The following is an 18,701-nucleotide window of genomic DNA, read 5'->3' as shown; positions in this document are numbered from 1 at the left end:
TACAGAACAGCACATCAGGGTACACAGGCTAAAGAGGAAACAGCAGAAGAGGAGGGGGGGGGGGGGGGGGTAATCTCACAGAAATGTAACTGTGCGTAGACATACATATCATAATCACACAAGTCTCTCACTGCGTTCATCGCCTTCCCTTCTCACTCACTCACTATTTCTCTCTATCCTGTGGAAGGATCTACAGCTGCAGTACATCACCTCATATGGTTGCCCTAGCTACAGTATGGTTCTTCTCTATATGCTATTCAGTAGAAAGATGCCCAGACAGCTCTTACAGAATACGTCTCCTCTCTCCCTCCAAGGCCTCTTGCGTTAACAGGGCCTGCTCCCATGCTAACAACAGCCCTCCTCAAATTACACTCCATCAAGCAACAGTCTGCACTAACCACTGAGCTCTCCCCTCACCACAACCCTGACGCTTTATTATTTAAAACACAAGGATCCGAGTTGCCAGAGGCCCCTTAGTCGTCATGGCTACAAACAACTGCGTAGATGTAAGGAGCGGGAGGACGGGTGAGGAGGTGCCTGAAGGCCTCGGAGAGAGGTTAACCTCTGCAGGGCTGAACTTTCCATCTTCATAAAGAAGTCACTGGCCTCTGAATAAGAGGTTAAAGAAGAGAGGTCAGCTTTAAATATTGTTTAAAAGACACTGGAAGGTCAAACTGTAATGTCAGAAGCAGTGATAACGGTGAAGATGCACATTTCTGTCATTCTAGCTGCACGTCTCCTTCCGAAGTCACTGGTCTCTAAGAGACAGGCCAGTTCAGAACCTTGGACAGGGCTATGTGCTTTGCTGGACTCAGCTGAGCCACCAAGACCAGAATGTATCCTCTCTGTTTTTCTACAGTAATTGAAGTGACTGAAGACTATACTCGATGTGTAGGCTTGAAGGCCAAAGGGTGATTTACATAGGACAGATCAGTCTACAGTTCTACCAAAGGAGCAACACAAGCTGACTAAATTACAGAGGAGACTCCAAAGTAGATCCCCGTCTATCCCATGGCCACGTCGATAGAATCTTGCAGATCTATTCCAAAGTCCTAATTCTATAAAGCATTCTAGGTCAACCCATGATTCCTCTCACTACTGCACTGCAAATTATCTGATCATTGCCGCTGACCTGACCTGAGTTGAGCTGAGGTGAGTTAAGGGAAAATATCGATCCATTATATGGCTGTTTCCTGTGATCTAGGATCAGTGTCCCTGATAAAGACAGGGTTGACCCTGCCCTGCAGCTGAAGCAGAGGAGGATCTAACACTGGATCACTGATCAATACTGGATCGATAGGTGTGATCTGATGCTGGAAACCGTGTTTTAACCCTAAATCGGAGGGAAGGGAGAAGCTGGTGGTTAAAGAGAGAATGTGTCCTGATAGCTCTTTGTCCTTCATTAGACAAGTAGGGTCCTACCAACCATTCATGGATTTAAAAAAAGAGAAACAAACCGAGCACCTACGTTTCATGTACAGTGCTAGAAAACGGATACTGTGATTCAGATTAGGTTTGGAAGATGATGGAAGCAATTCCTGCCTGTTACATTTTTGCTGACGACAAGGTACACCACCCATTGAAAACACACTTTCCATATAAAATAGCTAATAGCCCCATCTGGTGGTCAAATGTTCCATAGCAACATCTGTGTGTGTGTGTGTGTGTAGGTGGCTATGGCTTACCTCCAGAACTCAGCTCTCTAGCCTGCAGTGAGTAAGGTGCATTAACAAACTGTACTAAAAGCATTCAGTTCTAATTAAATGTTTCTCTTTGCCAATGTTTAAGTGACTCATAATAGGGAAGCTGTATCTCTCTCTGCTTCTGTCTCCAACCTCATTTCTCTCTCTAGTTAAACTGTAAAATAAACCCTCTTCTACTTATCACATTTTCACTATACAGTAAACCAACATCTCAGTCTAAATTCCCTCTCTCCCACTCTGTGTACTCAGGGTAAAAGCTATAGTCTAGGAGTTGTGAGACTGTATGATTCGTTTCCTGTACGCTATGTTGGTAGCCGCCCACTGGTTCTGAGTACGCTCTGTGTGAGCGTGTGTGCGTGCGAGTACCCTCCATAGATCAGCTGAATGGCCTGGGCTAAACTGTGGGGTGACTGACCACCATCACTCTCCTCACACTGTTAAATGCGCCTGACACTTGGTTCACTGCATCCCACAGCATTAACATGGACAGGTGCCATAAACCAAGAGAGTGTGGGAGAGAGAAAGGGGGAGGGGATAGAGAGAGATAAACAAACAGGGAAGGAGAAACAGATTGACTGAGATAGAGAAACTACCATATCTATTGGGTGAAATACCAGTGTGCAATCACAGCAGCAAGATTTGTGACCTGTTGCCACAAGAAAAGGGGAAAGGGGAACTGAGTGTCAATTGACACGGTGACGTGTAAGCCAGGCCAGAAGTGTGCCAGCATTTGTGCCATTGTACCCCGGTAAAAGGGGAGTGTCTAACCCTGTATGCTCCAATCAGGAAGCATTGCCTGGCAACCACTTTCATTCCTCTCCAGTGTCGGGGGGTTTATTGCAGTGTGTGTGCCCACATACAGTATCTATTTTTGTGGTTGTAGCTAGTTCTGAATGTGTGTGTCTTCAGGAATGAGCCAGGCTGAGTTACACTCTGGTCACTCCCTCAGGAGCTGTTATGGTGCAACAGCTGAAGTCAGGGCTGCTTAAAGACACACACACACACACACACACACACACACTATTCCACACAGCTGCTGAGTGAGAGCTGCAGTCCTTTCCTCAGACGGCCACAGTACTCCTGCTACCTGCCGCCCACCAGCCGCGCCAAGGACACCGAGGAGAACCAGGCAGGGGGTCCTACACAAACTTCCCTCCCAAGGACGCGGCACTCCTTCCAGGGGACAGCCAGCAGGGACCCTCCCTTACACCTCCAGACACTTACAACCAGATTTCAGATCTCTCCTTGACTAAACTGACAGCAGAGCAAGGTTTCACTACTGCACCCCTCGAACCCTCAGCACCCCCCCCCCCCACCGTGCCGGACCCCCCTAGGGTGAGGTAGTGACATGGAGCTGCCCTGCCTGCCCACCGAAACCCCCACCACAGCCAGCTCCTGCTCCACCGACCCCCTGTACGACAACTGTCTACCCCATGCCGGGAGAGGGAGGGATAGAGGGTTTAGGGAGATGGAGAAGGAAATAAAAAGGGAATGTGGGGGACTTTGCAACCCTGCTGTAACCGGAATCCTTCACCCCTCCTCCCCCCCTGGCCTGGCCCCAGCTGCAGCTGTGGTTCCCACACTGGGAAGGGGGAGAGATGGAAGAGGAGGGGTGAGAGGGGCTGGCGTGCTGCCAGCTCACAGTCACTGCAGCTGGGGAGGCCTGGGAAGGCAGGGCTGGGACATGGGGACAAACAGAGGAGAGAGAGGACGAGAGAGAGGAGGAGGGAATAAGGGAGTGCAGGAGGTGGAGAGCGTTCGGCATCAGCAGAGCCCCAGCCCGAGCCACAGCGACACACACGAGAGCGCTCTTTCCGTCTACGACAACCTCCACGCTGTGACCCCCACCGAGGACGCTGCCATGGAAACCACTGTGACCTTCCCCACGCCCCAGCGCTTCCCGAGGATCCCGGTGCCGGTCTCGGTGTTGATGGAGGATGGAGGGGTCAGCGGGGAGAGTAGCTCCTGGTCTTCCTGTGAAATCCTCCTTGCAGGGAGCAGCGCCAGCAATGGACCAGACCAGTACCAAGACCTGGACTTTAACCAGGACGAGCCCACGTTCCAACTCCAGCCATTGATCCAACCACAACCCCATCGACCAGATAACTTCTCCCATCTCCAGCCCCTTGTCCCACCTCTACAGGCTTCTGCCGCCCATCCAGTAGAGCCTCTCCAGCCTTCTGGTCCTATCCCTGTCCCTGGGGCCCGGGTTCCCCCTCCCCTGCCCTTGGCAGACCCCTCAGCCAGCGCCCTCCGCAGCCTCCTCACCAGCCTCCAGCAGCAGATAGCCAGGCAGAGAGAGGAGTATGAGGAACGCATACACAGGTAAGAACTTCATATCATCATCATCTAATGTGCACACATATAATAATAATTTTTAAAAAACATGGTGACAAGCACATTTTGGCTTGCTTTTGGAGTTACATGATTTCTCTGTGTACTTTCAGTGATAAGGAGTTGCAAAGGCTTTCTATCCAGATATGACCCCCCCCCCCATCCTGTTTACTGACAGAGATCAGTCATGGAATATTCCACAAACATTTTCCTGCATTCTCTTCTATATTTATTTGACATGTCATTAGTACGCACACAAGGAATGAATGCCATATTAAAAAAACACCGGAATTCAAAACCGACAATTACACACTTCATGAAATTGTTTCTTCGGGTGGAGTAATATTATGCTTAAAAACACAATGAGGCCATGACTGTTTGTGTAGCGGTGGATGGAAAAAGAGCTATAGGAAGGGTCTGGGCTAACCTAGACACTAACACATACCTCACTAGTACTGATATAGACAGACAGGGGATGCCTGGTCAAATTGAGACTAACTGGCCATACAACTAAAATTAGGAGCATACAGTACACAGAGACAAAGAATGTCTGACTGTCACATAGGCTAATTCATCACCCTTAACCCTAACCTAAACCCAAGATGGATGCCCCCAAAGGGTACTCGATCGAGGTGTTGGCTCAGGACCTCTCTCTTCCTTACCCTTTTCGCTCTCCTCCTCCTGTCCCCCTTACCCATTCTCTCCTTCGAACACTTAAGGAAATAGAATTGAGATTCTCCCTGATCCCTCATGCCTTCGCCTTGCCATTTCAAGAGGCGAGAGGATGCAATGAACCAAGGAAATGCAATTGAGATTCTCACTAACAGTCTGGAACAGAGGAGTGAGGTGCCACAGGGAGAGGTGTTTGACCTGAGGACTAACCTGGCTCAGCAGAGTTACTGTGTCCCCCACATTTACCTAACCTTCTCTCTCCCCCCCCCCCCCCCCCAGTCTGGAAGAGAGGAACGAGGCTCTCCAGGTAGAGGTGCTTGACCTGAGGGCTAACCTGGCTCAGCAGAGGCGGTGGTACTCTGTGGTCCAGGCTAAGATCTTGGAGTCAGAGAGGGGCCGGGCTGCAGCAGACCTCCGAAACGCAGCCCTGCAGAGGGAGATGGAGCAGTTCTTTGACACCTTCGGAGAGCTCAGCAACGAGGCCAAGAAGACGGAGAAAATCGTCAGGAGTTTCTGACACTGACCTTTGGCTGTATGTGTGGGAGGGAATGAAGTATGTATGGTGAGATTGGAAGTGATAAGACACAACTCTGTCTTTAAGACTATTTACACAATCTTTAAGGCCAGCTGGAGAGGAAACATTCGAGTATGAAGCCTTTAGGAATTCTAATGGATTATGGAAAGGTTAATTATCATAAATGTGCATATTCATAAGCTACAGTATATTGTCCATGGATTCAGACCACGGGCTCATACACCTTTATCTTACGTCATGTTTGCCTCATCTTTGATGATTATATCACACCTCTCTATTAGCACTTTCTAGTGCTGGGTCGGGATCTGAAACAGCCGATTTGCCAGTTCGGTGGGGAAGTGCAAGAGGCGCTCACACATCTGGAAGGTTCTGAACTGGTATTGATGTACAGTACCTCTGCATTTACAGCAATTAACATCACATTCTTTGAGTTGTCCACTTTTAATTGATGGGGAAGGACAACATGAAGGCAAAGTGGTATTGTGAAACAGCATGCCATTGCAGACAGTACATTATGAAAATAAAAGGAAATGAACAAGATAAACCATGAAATGTACAGTTTGTACACAGTGAATATTTTAAACATGGTACACACACCTCAGTCCTTATCAAATAGGATGTAAAGAGTGAGCTGGACACTCCTCTGGTCATTTAAGGCATGATGAATGAAAAAGGTTGTCATGGTTTGAAAGGAAAACAAATATGGAGTACAGTCCTCATCTGATTACATCATGTCTGTTTGTGCATATCCATCATTCAACAGAGTTACTTTTCATCAAACTCTGTTTAGTTCTATCTATGCTCAGAGTTCTGCTCCAGAACTTCAAGGTCCAGAATCACACTAGGTATTGGACAGTTATGTGACATGTCCACATTCCAAACCAACAGCTGTGCTCCACCACTGTCAGTGTCCTTCAGGTCCATATAGGCATTCATCTACTAATGTGGTTGTCCTTGTCTTGAAGGAGCAAAATCCATTAGAGGAACGATGAGAGGACAGCATGGTACCGATATAGCACACACATGAGAAAAGTACAGTGCATGTGCCGCCATGCAAGTTGAACAACCATTGTTAAGTTGCTACATCTCTAGATACTAAATTTCAATATATGTTTTATGTCATGATTTCCAGTACTGATGGAATGGTTTAGAATAAGAGGCCCCATGCATTTGACCCCATGCATTTGATCATCAATAAAACGTTTCACAAGGGTCTTGTTTTGTATGGGTCAAACATCGTCAGTGGTGTGCAACATTTAGCAAAGAACTCAAACTAAAACACATGGACCTGTTTTTTGTACTCTCAAAATGTACAGGATAATGATATTTCAATATACACATTGTACCTTATGGCATACGGGTTGATTGTACTATATGAAGATGTTTCTATGGGTACATTGAATGTCTAATAAACAAATATGCCTAGCTACATATCTACGTGCATGATCAGAGCTTTAGCTTGATACTATTACATACAGTACATTTATAAGGAAATAAAACCTTAACATTGAAACCACAGCCACCCCTGGAGGTCAGGAGGAGTAACAGCTCCAAGCCACATCACTCAAGACAATTAAAACACTATACTCAACACAGGCACCACTCTCACTTGTTCTGAACACTGCTACCTAACTAAAACAATCTAAAAAAAAAATGTGATTAGTGGTTGCTCATCAGATGAACATTTGATGGTTTGATAATGTGACCAGAGCCTTGTTTGTGTCGCTGTAGCATGCAGAAAGCAGCTGCTCAAATCTAATGACACTCCTGTCTTTAGGTTAAAATCTTTGTAACCTTAATTGGAAAAAAAAAAAAAAAAGTAGGCAAAGTAAATATCAAGTCCCTTGCCAAGAATTCTCAAGACAGATTCAAAATGGAAGAATATTACAGAATACTTCAAATATTAATAAAAAGGTTATTAACCCAATATAGATATTGTAACTTGCGCCTCTTACACACAGTCAGAAAAATAAGGCTTAGGATAGAAGTGAAACACTGCTCTGGGGTTACAGCTAAACTATACGTGTCCAAGATCACACAATTTTTCTTTAGAAAAATAGACCTATGCATGGAAGTTAGAGAAAAAGAAAAAAAAGAAGACGGAAAGAAATATAAAGAGGTGAGCGAGACAAAGCAAGCTAGAAAATAGAAACAGATACACTTCCTGGTGCGATATCATTGGCTCTCGTCCAGGGGTCCAGTGAGTGTGTCAATGCTGCTGCTGTCAGTGTCTGAGGCCAGGGTTTGCTCTGTTGACATGGACGAGATGTCATTGGCTGAGGACAACTGGGAGGCCAACCCCGTCACTGCCTCTATCACAAAGACAAACAGACAGCGAGAGAGAAAAAAAATATAATAGGGTTTATACGGTATGTCTAATGCAGTGGTCACCAACCTTTTCAAGATCACTTTCGCAGTCAAAAAGCAAGCCGAGATTTACTGTTCAGCTAAAAAAAAATTTTTTTAACAACCTAATAAAAACTGTTCTGTAGGAACAGTAGGCCTAATACATCACAACATATTGGCTAAATGCTTAGCAATATTGTTCATCTCAGACCATATTATATTTCAAAACTCAAGCTTTGATAATAAAATAGATCAGTTGGTGTAGCACTTGATCTTCAGGTCGGAGCTCTAGAAAAGATGCCCGAGTTTCCGAATTGAAATTCAGAGTTGGATGACCGTTCAAAACAATGTTTCCCCAGACGGATCAAATTATTTTCCCCCCGACTTCCCAATTGTCTTGAACGCACTGAAGTCAGAAGTAGGACATTTCCGAGTTCCCAGTTGTTTTGAACACATTAGTCTCAGCGGAGGGAGGGAGAGAGCAGCAGAGGGTCCGCCTCTCACGGTCCCTGCTCTCTCCTTCCTTTCCTCTGGTGAGACTGACCAGAGAGGGGGGACAGTCTTCCATCTGATGGCGAAACTCGAGTCGCACCTCATGTGATAAACATTTTAGTTGATCTGTCTCATGCACAAATTCATGTTGTTCCTATGACCAGAGAAAATGAAATAATAATAAATTAGACATGACGAGCTGCTAATAACAATAATAATTTTAAAAAGCATAGCTACTAATTCATTGCAGCTGCAGCGCGAGTGGACATAGGGAGAAGCGCATTTTATGTTTTGTAGTAGTGTTGAATAAAAACTTAAAGATATGAACTCACAAAAAAAACTAATTGACAGTCTCTCTCTGGTCATGGTTTTAAGTCATGAAATGTCACGTAGGCTAGTATAAAACTTTGTGGCCGGGGGAAGCTGTTGGCAAGGTGATTTAAGCTATCCGATTGGCCAGCGCAGTAGGCGCACTCCCTTTAGCCGGTCCACCGGGAAGGCGGAGTTTGTCTTTTTAGACAAATGAAATGGTTCCAAATGGGTAAACTTTGCCTACCCAGTGTGCAGGGATTCCGAATCAAGTACACCTTCGGCCAACAGCACAACATAAAATAAAGAAAAGAACGCAACCTTCTGTACAGAAATGTTTGGTGATCGATGAGGAATGCCTTGAAGACCAACGAGTTGATCTCGATCCACAGGTTAGTGACCACTGGTCTACTATATACACACACCAGGTAGGGATGGACATTTAAATATCACTATTCAAATAATACCATGAGCCAATTTCTTTTTAATAAAAAAATAAGTTACACTCTAGAACAATCAGAATGACGCATAATGCCACAACAGCAGTTGTTTTCAGGGTGCTATTCTCCAGTGTTTTTGGCTAACAGTAGCCTAGGCTAACAGCAACAGTGAAAGAGAAGTCTGACGTTCCCCATAATAGAACTAATTCTGTTTCAAAAGGTGTTTTGCATTGATCTGTGTCAGGTCTTATGCACCGTCTGTTGGTGCGCGACTATAGGCTAACTGCTATTTGAAGTGAGGAAAATAGCATACCATTGTCAGAGCCAACCAGTGGGCTAAATGCGCTATTATAGTAAAACGCTTTTTCATGTAAATGCAACCCATAGCCCATGTGAGAGAAAATTTGCTTTAAATTCAAACAAAATCATTTTATGCATCCTCAGAACTGTAGGCTACATTTACCGTTGGCAACAGTAAACAATTTACTTTCAAAACCATCTGAAGCAGCAGTAGCTCAATGCATGTACATAAACACTACATTTTTGTGGTTATATTTAATTAAGATTTTCAAGTGGCATTGTATATCCTTGTGTGTAACAATTTTTCATTGTTAAAATAGGCCCATTTTGTGTTGTTTTGAATACTAATGTTCATTTGGATATTAGAATATGCGAATAACCATGCCCATCCCTAATACCTGGCAGGGTCCACCAGGGTTGGGGTCAATTCCATTTTAATTAGACATTTCAATTCAATTCTTGAAGTGGAGAAGTTACGTTGAATTGAAATTTGAATTTCAACAACCTTCAAGTTGCGGAATTTAATTGGAATTAGACTGTTAGAATTTCAATTTTTTTTTCTTGGAATTGAATATTTGTACATTTCCCAGTTGATGGAATCAGCGCACTTAGTATCAAAAATGGACAGCAGGATTGGTTTAAAAACATTTAAACTTTTATTTCCATTATAGCTAGGCTGTCTGAACAGTGACATGATGAGGGATTTGAATTCTAAATTGGAATTATTGGGGATAATATTGAATTGGGAATGTCATTCTTGGAATTTACTTAACATTAAAATTGAGGAGTTGAATTCTCTCTGAATTCAAAGACTGAACTTAAATTACAATCGAATTTGTGCAATTAACCCCAACCCTGGGGCCCGGTCCACTAACATTCACCACTGTGTCACAGAAACAGTCACAACAGACCTAGAGGACTTGTTATATAGTACATTAAGATGTGATCTTGTATCTGTGTATTGTGTAAAGAGTTACCTGACTCTTCTTTCATCACTCCATTCTTGTTCCTCTCCTCCCAGTCTATCAATTCTTCATAAATGAGCTCTGAGGAGAAAGAGTGATTCATTTCATCCATGTACAGTCATCTACACTGTGTGTGTGTGTGTGGTAATGTACTGTATCAGAACAGGTGAGAGTTCTGTCCCTAGAGGGAGCCACTCCCTACCTTTCCACTGTTCGATGCTGTGTTCCCTCTCCTCTAGCTGCTTGTCACAGATCTGTGGGGGAGGCTATTAGATACAACATAGACAACACAGTGACACACATATCAGACCAAACAAAATGTATTCCCCATATATACACACTTTAGCAAAATACATTTAAACTCAGTTCACAATTCCTGACATTTAATCCTAGTAAAAATTCCCTGTCTTAGGTCAGTTAGGATCACCACTTTATTTTAAGAATATGAAATGTCAAAATAATAGTACAGCAAATTATTTCTTTCTTTCATCACATTCCCAGTGGGCCAGTCGTTTACATACTCAATTAGAATTTGGTAGCATTGCCTTTAAATTGTTTAACTTGGGTCAAACGTTACGGGTAGCCTTCCACAAGCTTCCCACAATAAGTTGGGTGAATTTTGGCCCATTCCTCCTGACAGAGCTGGTGTAACTGAGTCAGGTTTGTGGGCCTCCTTGCTCGCACACACTTTCAGTTCTGCCCACACATTTTCTATATGATTGAAGTCAGGGATTGTGATGGCCACCCCAATACCTTGACCTTGTTGTCCTTAAGCCATTTTGCCACAACTTTGGAAGTATGCTTGGGGTCATTGTCCATTTTGAAGACCCATTTGCGACAAAGCTTTAACATCCTGACTGTCTTGAGATGTTGCTTCAATATATCCACATAATTTTCCTGCCTCATGATGTCATCTATTTTGTGAAGTGCACCAGTCCCTCCTGCAGCAAAGCACCCCCACAACATGATGCTGCCACCCCCGTGCTTCACAGTTGGGATGTTGTTCTTCGGCTTGCAAGCCTCCCCATTTTTACTCCAAACATAATGATGGTCATTATGGCCAAACAGTTCTATTTTTGTTTCATCAGACCAGAGGACATTTCTCCAAAAATGACGATCTTCGTCCCCATGTGAAGTTGCAAACCGTAGCCTGGCTTTATGGCGGTTTTAGAGCTGTGGCTTCTTCGTTGCTGAGCGGTCTTTCAGGTTCTGTCGATATAGGACTCGTTTTACTGTGGATATAGATACCGTTGTACCCGTTTCCTCCAGCATCTTCACAAGGTCCTTTGCTGTTGTTCTGGGATTGATTTGCACTTTTCGCACCACAGTACGTTCATCTCTAGGAGACAGAACACGTCTCCTTCCTGAGCGGTATTACGCCTGTGTGGCCCCATGGTGTTTATACTTGCGTACTATTGTTTGTACAGATGAACGTGGTACCTTCAGGCGTTTGGAAATTGCTCCCAAGGATGAACCAGACTTGTGGAGGTCTACATTTTTTTTCTCTGTCTGATTTCTTTTGATTTTCCCATGATGTCACGCAAAGAGGCACTGAGTTTGAAGGTAGACCTTGAAATACATCCACAGGTACACCTCCAATTGACTCAAATTATGTCAATTAAGCTAATCAGAAGCTTCTAAAGCCATGACATTGTTTTCGGGAATTTTCCAAACTGTTTAAAGGCACAGTGAACTTAGTGTATGTAAACTTCTGACCCACTGGAATTGTGATAGTGAAATAATCTGTCTGTAAACAATTGTTTGAAAAATTACTTGCGTCATGCACAAAGTAGAGGTCCTAACCGACTTGCCAAAACTATTGTTTGTTAAGAAATTTCTGGAGTGGTTGAAAAACAAGTTAATGAGTCCAACCTAAGTGTATGTAAATTTCCGACTTCAACTGTATACATCTCTCAAAAATGTGGAACAGTCCACTCACCGCATCTGCCTCTCCTGGATCGTACCACACATGGATATACGGGTGATTCAGGGCCTCTTCCACAGAGATGCGGCTCTCGGGATCGATCACCAGCATTTTGGACAGCAGGTCCCGAGCTTGACCCGCTGTCATGGAAATGAGAGAATGGCACATTCACTGCACTGTTTCTACAGCAACCAAGACTATCTTGACATCATTTCATTAAGATAGACCCCCGTGGTCTCTATGTGACCGCTTAAGCCCACACAAGGTGTTAGGTAAGAATACTGATCCAGCTTTCAACTAGATCGATTTGATACAGCAACACACATGTCGCTGGATAGTGTTCTTCACTCCTGCTCTACAATGTGAGTGATATTTTATTCCAGCCCAGCACTAACACACCGGTTTCAGCTTATCCATTCATCACTATGGCCTTGGTCAGCTGAATCTGGTGTCTCAGTGATGGGCTAGAGCAAAAGCCTGAGATACTAGAGCCCTCCAGGACCAAGAACTAAAATAAAAGTAAAAAATAAAAACAAAGGTCAGTGGGGAGATATCTTACTCTTGAGTCTGTCGTGTTCGGAATCAGAGGGGAAGGCCCAGTCAGGAAATAGTTCAGCGAAGTTGACCCCTGGGTATTGAGGCTTGTTCATCACATAGTTCCTCACCGTCTCCATCAGCCGGTTCATAAACTCCATGGAGGGAGTACCCAGCACCTCAATCACCTTGTTCCACTGGTCTATGTCTGGACAGGCACCACAGTTAAGGAGAACATGGGTGTGTGTACTACATCAACTAAAAAATGTGTGAAGAAGACAGACAGGACAGACAGAGCCCAATCCCATTAGAAAAGGTGAAACAGGCAGCCAGTATAAATGCTAATCGGAGTCATCCCAGTTCTTCTTTCATGATCAAGGGTCACTGGTTGAGGAAAAACACAATGTGGTCTCAATCATCCATGTGGATCTAACCAAACAGCAAGCCAAAGTATAAATACTTATGGAGACAATGGAAGAATCAAGTGTCAGAGAGGAGTGGAGATAGAGGGATGAGGAGAGGGATGAGGAGAGGGATGAGGAAAGGGATGAGGAAAGGGATGAGGAGGAGTGAGATATAGAAAGTAAAAAAAAAAAGAGTGGGAGAGAGGTGGATGAAGGATACGGTCGGTGCCCTGGAAGATAACGTTGCCCTTCACCATTTCTCCCATGATGCACCCCACTGACCAGATGTCCACTGGGAACAGGAAGAAATCGAAAACAATGTTCAAACATGGTTGGTTGTCTTTATAACACAAATCATCAAAATCATAGAAAGACATATGGCAGAGGTTAAATTATATGTTAATGGCAGAATAATGCTTTAGAGTTATGAAATGGTTCAAATGCAGGATCAGGGACATACACCAGGCTGTTCCCATTCAGAGAGCACTCATTAGGATGGGAATGACAGACTAACTAACTTCAAACACAGCCTTTCAGGCTCCTCTCACATGCTTAGGAGCACTGCTTATCAGCTCACACAGCCGTTTCGGTTTCCCGATTTGCAAGTCGAGGATGAAATAACGTGTGTCCTTACTGGACACTTTGAAGATGTGAGAATAACTGTCCACATTTACTTTTCCTCAGCCAACAAGACGAGTAACGAACAGCAAAACCACCAGCCTATGCATAGGTGGCGTTTGAGTTTCAGCACATTTTTACCAGAAAAATGCACCTTTAAAATAAAGCATTGAATACATAATCGCATTTACAGACTTATGTAAGATAGCCTACTATGCATAATGGGATGAGTAGATTGGCCATCATAATTTAGGCTAATAATATAACAACTCGGTCACAGTTCGCAAAAAAAATGTACAAAAAAAAGACAGAACGTGTATATCGTCGAGTCCTGGGCTACATCAGATACGTTTATTCTTTCTTTGCATGGGAAAAACACATTTCATGCAATTCTACTATGCTTTATATGGACTGGAGACATAAGCAGAATCTTTTTTTAATACAACAAATTACAAGGTAGCCTACTCTGCTGACACTGAAATGGATAAAACAACGTTGTCCATATAAAAGGCCTATGAGAAGGGGGAGACGCAAATAGAATATGACATCCATCTAAACCGGAGGAGGAAATTGTCCAAAAACAAACTTAAGTGGCACTGACCGAACAATGAGAAAGAGTGAACACGCGCTGTGCGCACTCTCCGCTGGTGCAAATAAGATAAGCTATAGGCCTACTGTTCAATTAGGTTGAGAATTTGGTTACTAAAAGACAGATGTTCATTGTCTTCTCTTTACAGCAATAGCCATTTTGTTTTCCCAAACTATGTTTTATTTCTGTATAGACAGGAGTAGGCTAATTAGGCTATATAATTTAAGTTACTTAGGGAAAGCTTAGATTCCCCTAGCCTTATGGATGCGTCACCTATGAGCCTGTGTCAATCTACTATTCCCCATAGTAGAAAGGTTTACTGTTCTATTGGCCAGCTTGTCGAGAAATAAATAGCCCAGTCAGTCTCTGGGACAGTTGTAGGAAGATAGATCCCAAATTCATACAACCACTAGGCCTAGGCTATATAAAAATAATGTTGACAAGCAATGAATAGATGCAACCGATCATAACATTTAGCTTAAAATGTAAAGTATTATTTCTTAACATAATTAGCGCAGTAATGTGCACAAGGCATTTGGCTACCTGGACAATGGAAGTAAATTTAAAACCTATAGCACATGAGATAAATGGGCTTCTGGTTTCAATGGCATATGCCCAGGCTACTTTGAAGCAATGTAAAACATGCCTCATAATATGTAGTAAAATGTTCAGGTTTTAAACAATTAAGTAGCTATACATTTTCAAAATGCATACTGATTCCAGCTCATTGCGAAGTGGTGTGTGACGCGCTGATGAAGCCTGACTTCCGTTGCCAATGCATTTAAATAGTGAATGGGAAGCGCGCTTCAATTACCAGCTGAGGAATAAAAATAGCAATTTTTAAATCGTGGTCACAAAACTATTTTTAACACGTGATTGCATTGAGAATTGTTGGAAATAATAAAATCGCTGTCCGACAGATTTTCCGCTCAAAGGCACTGTATCTATAACGAAAATACACACGTACCAATTAAATTCCACTAAATTATGCAAATTAACCCATAGATCGATAAGCATGACTGGTCAAATGGATTTACGTCAACAAATAGGCAGTGGCGTAAAGTACTTAAGTAAAAATAGTTTAAAGTACTACTTAAGTCATTTTTTGGGGGGAGTACTGTACTTTACTATTTTTGACAACTTTTACTTCACTACATTATTTTCTTCAGTAATGAACTTTTTACTCCATACATTTTCCCTGGCACCCAAAAGTACTCATTAAATTATGAATACAGGAAAATGGTGCAATTCACACATCAAGAGAACATCCCTGGTCATCCCTACTGCATCTTATCTGGCAGACTCACTAAACACAAATGCTTCATTTGTAAATTATGTCGGAGTGTGCCCCTGGCTATCCGTAAATTAATCGGTTTGGTTTGCTTAATAAGGAATGTAAAATTATTTATACTTTTGATACTTAAGTATATTTTAGCAATTACATTTACTTTTGATACTTAAGTATACTTAAAAACAGATACCCTAATTGAAAATTACTGTACTTTCCACCACTGCAAAGTCAAAAAAGCATTATTTTGCAATTGGATTTTTTTCTCCCAGACAATAGCCTGCCGCCAATTGTGCTTACTAACATTTTTTAAATAAAATAAGGCCAAAAGCCGGATATTTCTGGATAACACAAACCCTGATGTGTACGAGTGTGTGTAGCTGGTACAATAGGATGTGGTCAGGGCGTGGATAGTAATTGCTTTGGACTGTGTGCCTTTAACAAATGTTCTTAAACCCCTCCCCCTTTCCTGTATTTCAGCCCTGATGACGACTTAGAGGTATTTTCCTTTGATAAGGTCAATAGGAAACTTCTAATGCACTGGAAAAATATGCCTTAACTTCCTACACAGGAAGTAGGTTTGACTACTATACATCGATAAACAAAAACATAAATGGAATACCATTCACTATGCAACACTGCTACATACAAATTCTCATAGAGTGATGCGTCATAAGTGGAACGAACACGCACGCTCTCACACGCACAAAGGATACAGTCTTTTCCAGGGAAGAGGATTTTGTGTGCAATCATCTCAGCCATGATGCAGCCAACAGACCACAGGTCAACTGCAGAGCAGCACAGAACCGTCAACATTCAACAACCATCATCAATATAAACATGATCAGTCACTTATCTAATCTTGATCAGCCACCACAACAGTTTAGTAGAATCACTAACTATGATCAATAAAAAGATTCATCCAACCCTTCAAGGTCCTTGGACACACCAAACATGACCAACAGCACTCCATTTTAAAACCAACCCACTGTGATGGACATTTTTCATGTTTGTTCTTCTCTAATAACCAATTTCTGTGTTCCGTTTGATGCTTTTCTATAAACCAATTTCTGTGTTCATGCAAGTGACTGATTGATAGTGAGGATTCGTTCAGTATCTGCAATTTGGCAGTACGCCCAGAACCTTGTTTAGAGAAAGGGATTTTGCAGTTTCAAGGTCTCAGCTTAGAGAGAAGAAGCCTTGTGAGGTATTGGTCTGTCACATGAATTAAGCAAACATTAATTATGAATAAGCTAAAATCATGCAAATATAACTTGTTAGTATATAAGGGAACTAACGGGACTGCCCAGTTAGAGCTCCTAATCGACATGAGTACTTGGTGCATTAAGTTTGTTGGAACCTCTCCAGTGCGCTGATAATACACAATGATTAATTTAAAGATTGACTTAGAGAGTGTCCCTGTGTAAGAATTTCCAGTGGAGGTCTGCGAGAAAAACCACCGGCGCATTTTATGAAGCCTGAGGGTAAATTCCCATCTGACCAAAATATGAGACCTGCCCAGACCCTTACTGTGAGCTGCCCAGGTGGAGACATCCGCGAACAATTGAGGGACGGCAACTGATTTCAGTAAGTCCATTTAAATGAATCTGAATAAAAATATGAAACATAAAATCACGGTGAATAACGCATTAAAAAAAAAAAAAAAAAGGTACCCATAGTCTTATAGAGAGAAGGCTATTCACTAGTTTTATGAGAAGACTAGCGCGAGGGCATAACGGTACCATGGAAAGCCCCGCTAACAGCCATCTATAGGCATTTATAAGAAAAGTCTACGTGGTCTGCAGCCACTACAAATAACATGGTGTTTTTGAATACGTGGTGTTATTAAATATGTACGGAAGATATATATGGTGCAAAGTAAGTAAAAAGAGAGTTGTTGAAGATGCACAAGAGTAAATAGGCAAATTGATTTTCTTCACATGCCTGCCTGTAAAAAGGGAAAAAAGATGTTGGAAATGGTTGACAGTTCACCTCAATCCATTTGGATTTTCCACACATCAAGTGATGTGTATTGCTGTGGTCTTCTCGTTCTTGTCTTGTTTCAATAACACATATCACCAGATTGGGTCTGTTGAATGGTTGGGATTTCTCCTTTAGGATTAGCCCTCTAACTCCCTGACCTGTAACTCTACAGTGAGTTCACCAAGATGATAGGGGAGTATAAGCCAATTTGAAAAATCTCTCTCTCTAAAATAAACTCACCAACAAAGAGAAACATCCTCACTGTCAACTGCGTTTATTTTCAGCAAACTTAACATGTGTAAATATTTGTATGAACATAACATTCAAGAACTGAGACAAACTGAACAAGTTCCACAGACATGTGACTAACAGAAATGGAATAATGTGTCCCTGAACAAAGGGAGGGCCAAAAAGTAAGTATCTGGTGTAGCCACCAGCTGTATTAAGTGCATCTCCTCCTCATGGACTGCACCAGATTTGCCAGTTCTTGCTGTGAGATGTTACACCACTCTTCCACCAAGCCCTCACCCTCCGATCCAACAGGTCCCAGCCTTGCTCAATGGGATTGAGATCCAGGCTCTTCGCTGGCCATGGCAGAACACTGACATTCCTCTCTTGCAGGAAATCAGCCATACTGCTCGTTCTGTGCATGGTAGCATTGTCATGCTGGAGGGTCGGGATGAGCCTGCAGGAAGGGTAACACATGAGGGAGGTCTTCCCTGTAACGCACAGCATTGAGATTGCAGGCAATGACAACAAGCTCAGTCCGATGATGCTGTGACACACTGCCCCAGACCATGACGGACCCTCCACCTCCAAATCGATCCCGCTTCAGAGTACAGGCCTTGGTGTAACGCTCATTCCGTCGACGATAAATGCGAATCCGACCATAACCCGTGGTGAGACAAAACCGCAACTAGTCAGTCCTGTCCAGCGACGGTGGGTTTGTGCCCGTAGACGACGTTGTTGCCGGTGATGTCTGGTGAGGACCTGCCTTACAACAGGCCTACAAGCCCTCAGTCCAGCCTCTCTCAGCCTATTGCGGACAGTCTGAGCACTGACGGAGGGATTGTGCATTCCTGGTGTAACTCGGGCAGTTGTTGCCATCCTGTACCTGTCCCGCAGGTGTGATGTTCAGATGTACCGATCCTGTGCTGGTGTTGTTACACGTGCTCTGCCACTGCGAGGACGATCAGCTGTCCGTCCTGTAGCACTGTCTTAGGCGTCTCAGTACGGCCATTGCAATTTATTGCCATGGCCACATC

At 43.2% G+C, this 18,701-nt stretch overlaps 2 protein-coding genes across 5 annotated transcripts in view; one reads left to right on the top strand and one right to left on the bottom strand.

Moving 5' to 3' along the window:
• Nucleotides 1-2,718: 2,718 nt before the first annotated feature.
• On the top strand, nt 2,719-5,800 carry LOC106604911 (uncharacterized). The gene is made up of 2 exons (XM_014200036.3): nt 2,719-4,028; nt 4,989-5,800. Exons 1-2 carry the CDS (start codon nt 3,052-3,054, stop codon nt 5,224-5,226), a joined length of 1,215 nt encoding a protein of 404 aa, XP_014055511.3. The 5' UTR covers nt 2,719-3,051; the 3' UTR covers nt 5,227-5,800.
• The window catches only part of LOC106604910 (mitogen-activated protein kinase 9), a 36,800-nt gene continuing 23,765 nt past the window's right edge, over nt 5,667-18,701 (bottom strand). For 2 of the 4 annotated variants that reach the window (XM_014200031.3, XM_014200033.3), the window contains exons 7-12: nt 13,179-13,250; nt 12,580-12,762; nt 12,036-12,160; nt 10,299-10,362; nt 10,109-10,177; nt 5,667-7,556 (exon numbers count right to left, since the gene is read on the bottom strand). In XM_014200031.3, the coding sequence (XP_014055506.1) occupies nt 7,420-7,556; nt 10,109-10,177; nt 10,299-10,362; nt 12,036-12,160; nt 12,580-12,762; nt 13,179-13,250 (650 nt within the window). In that variant the 3' untranslated portion in view covers nt 5,667-7,419. Of the gene's footprint in view, nt 7,557-10,108; nt 10,178-10,298; nt 10,363-12,035; nt 12,161-12,579; nt 12,763-13,178; nt 13,251-16,169; nt 16,242-18,701 lie in introns of all 4 variants that reach the window. The other 2 variants (XM_014200034.3, XM_014200035.3) reach the window with 2 other exon arrangements.

Source organism: Salmo salar, chromosome 05 (assembly GCF_965601325.2).
Source record: "Salmo salar chromosome 05, fSalSal1, whole genome shotgun sequence".
Lineage (NCBI taxonomy): Eukaryota > Metazoa > Chordata > Actinopteri > Salmoniformes > Salmonidae > Salmo > Salmo salar.
This window is presented reverse-complemented; position numbering and strand designations above follow the sequence as displayed.

What these genes read in the sequence shown, in the direction of transcription:
- LOC106604911 (XM_014200036.3), top strand. Translation starts at nt 3,052, where the DNA reads ATGGAGCTGCCCTGCCTGCCCACCGAAACCCCCACCACAGCCAGCTCC. An exon ending in TATGAGGAACGCATACACAG is followed by an intron (nt 4,029 to 4,988) that starts GTAAGAACTTCA and finishes CCCCCCCCCCAG; the next exon opens with TCTGGAAGAGAGGAACGAGG.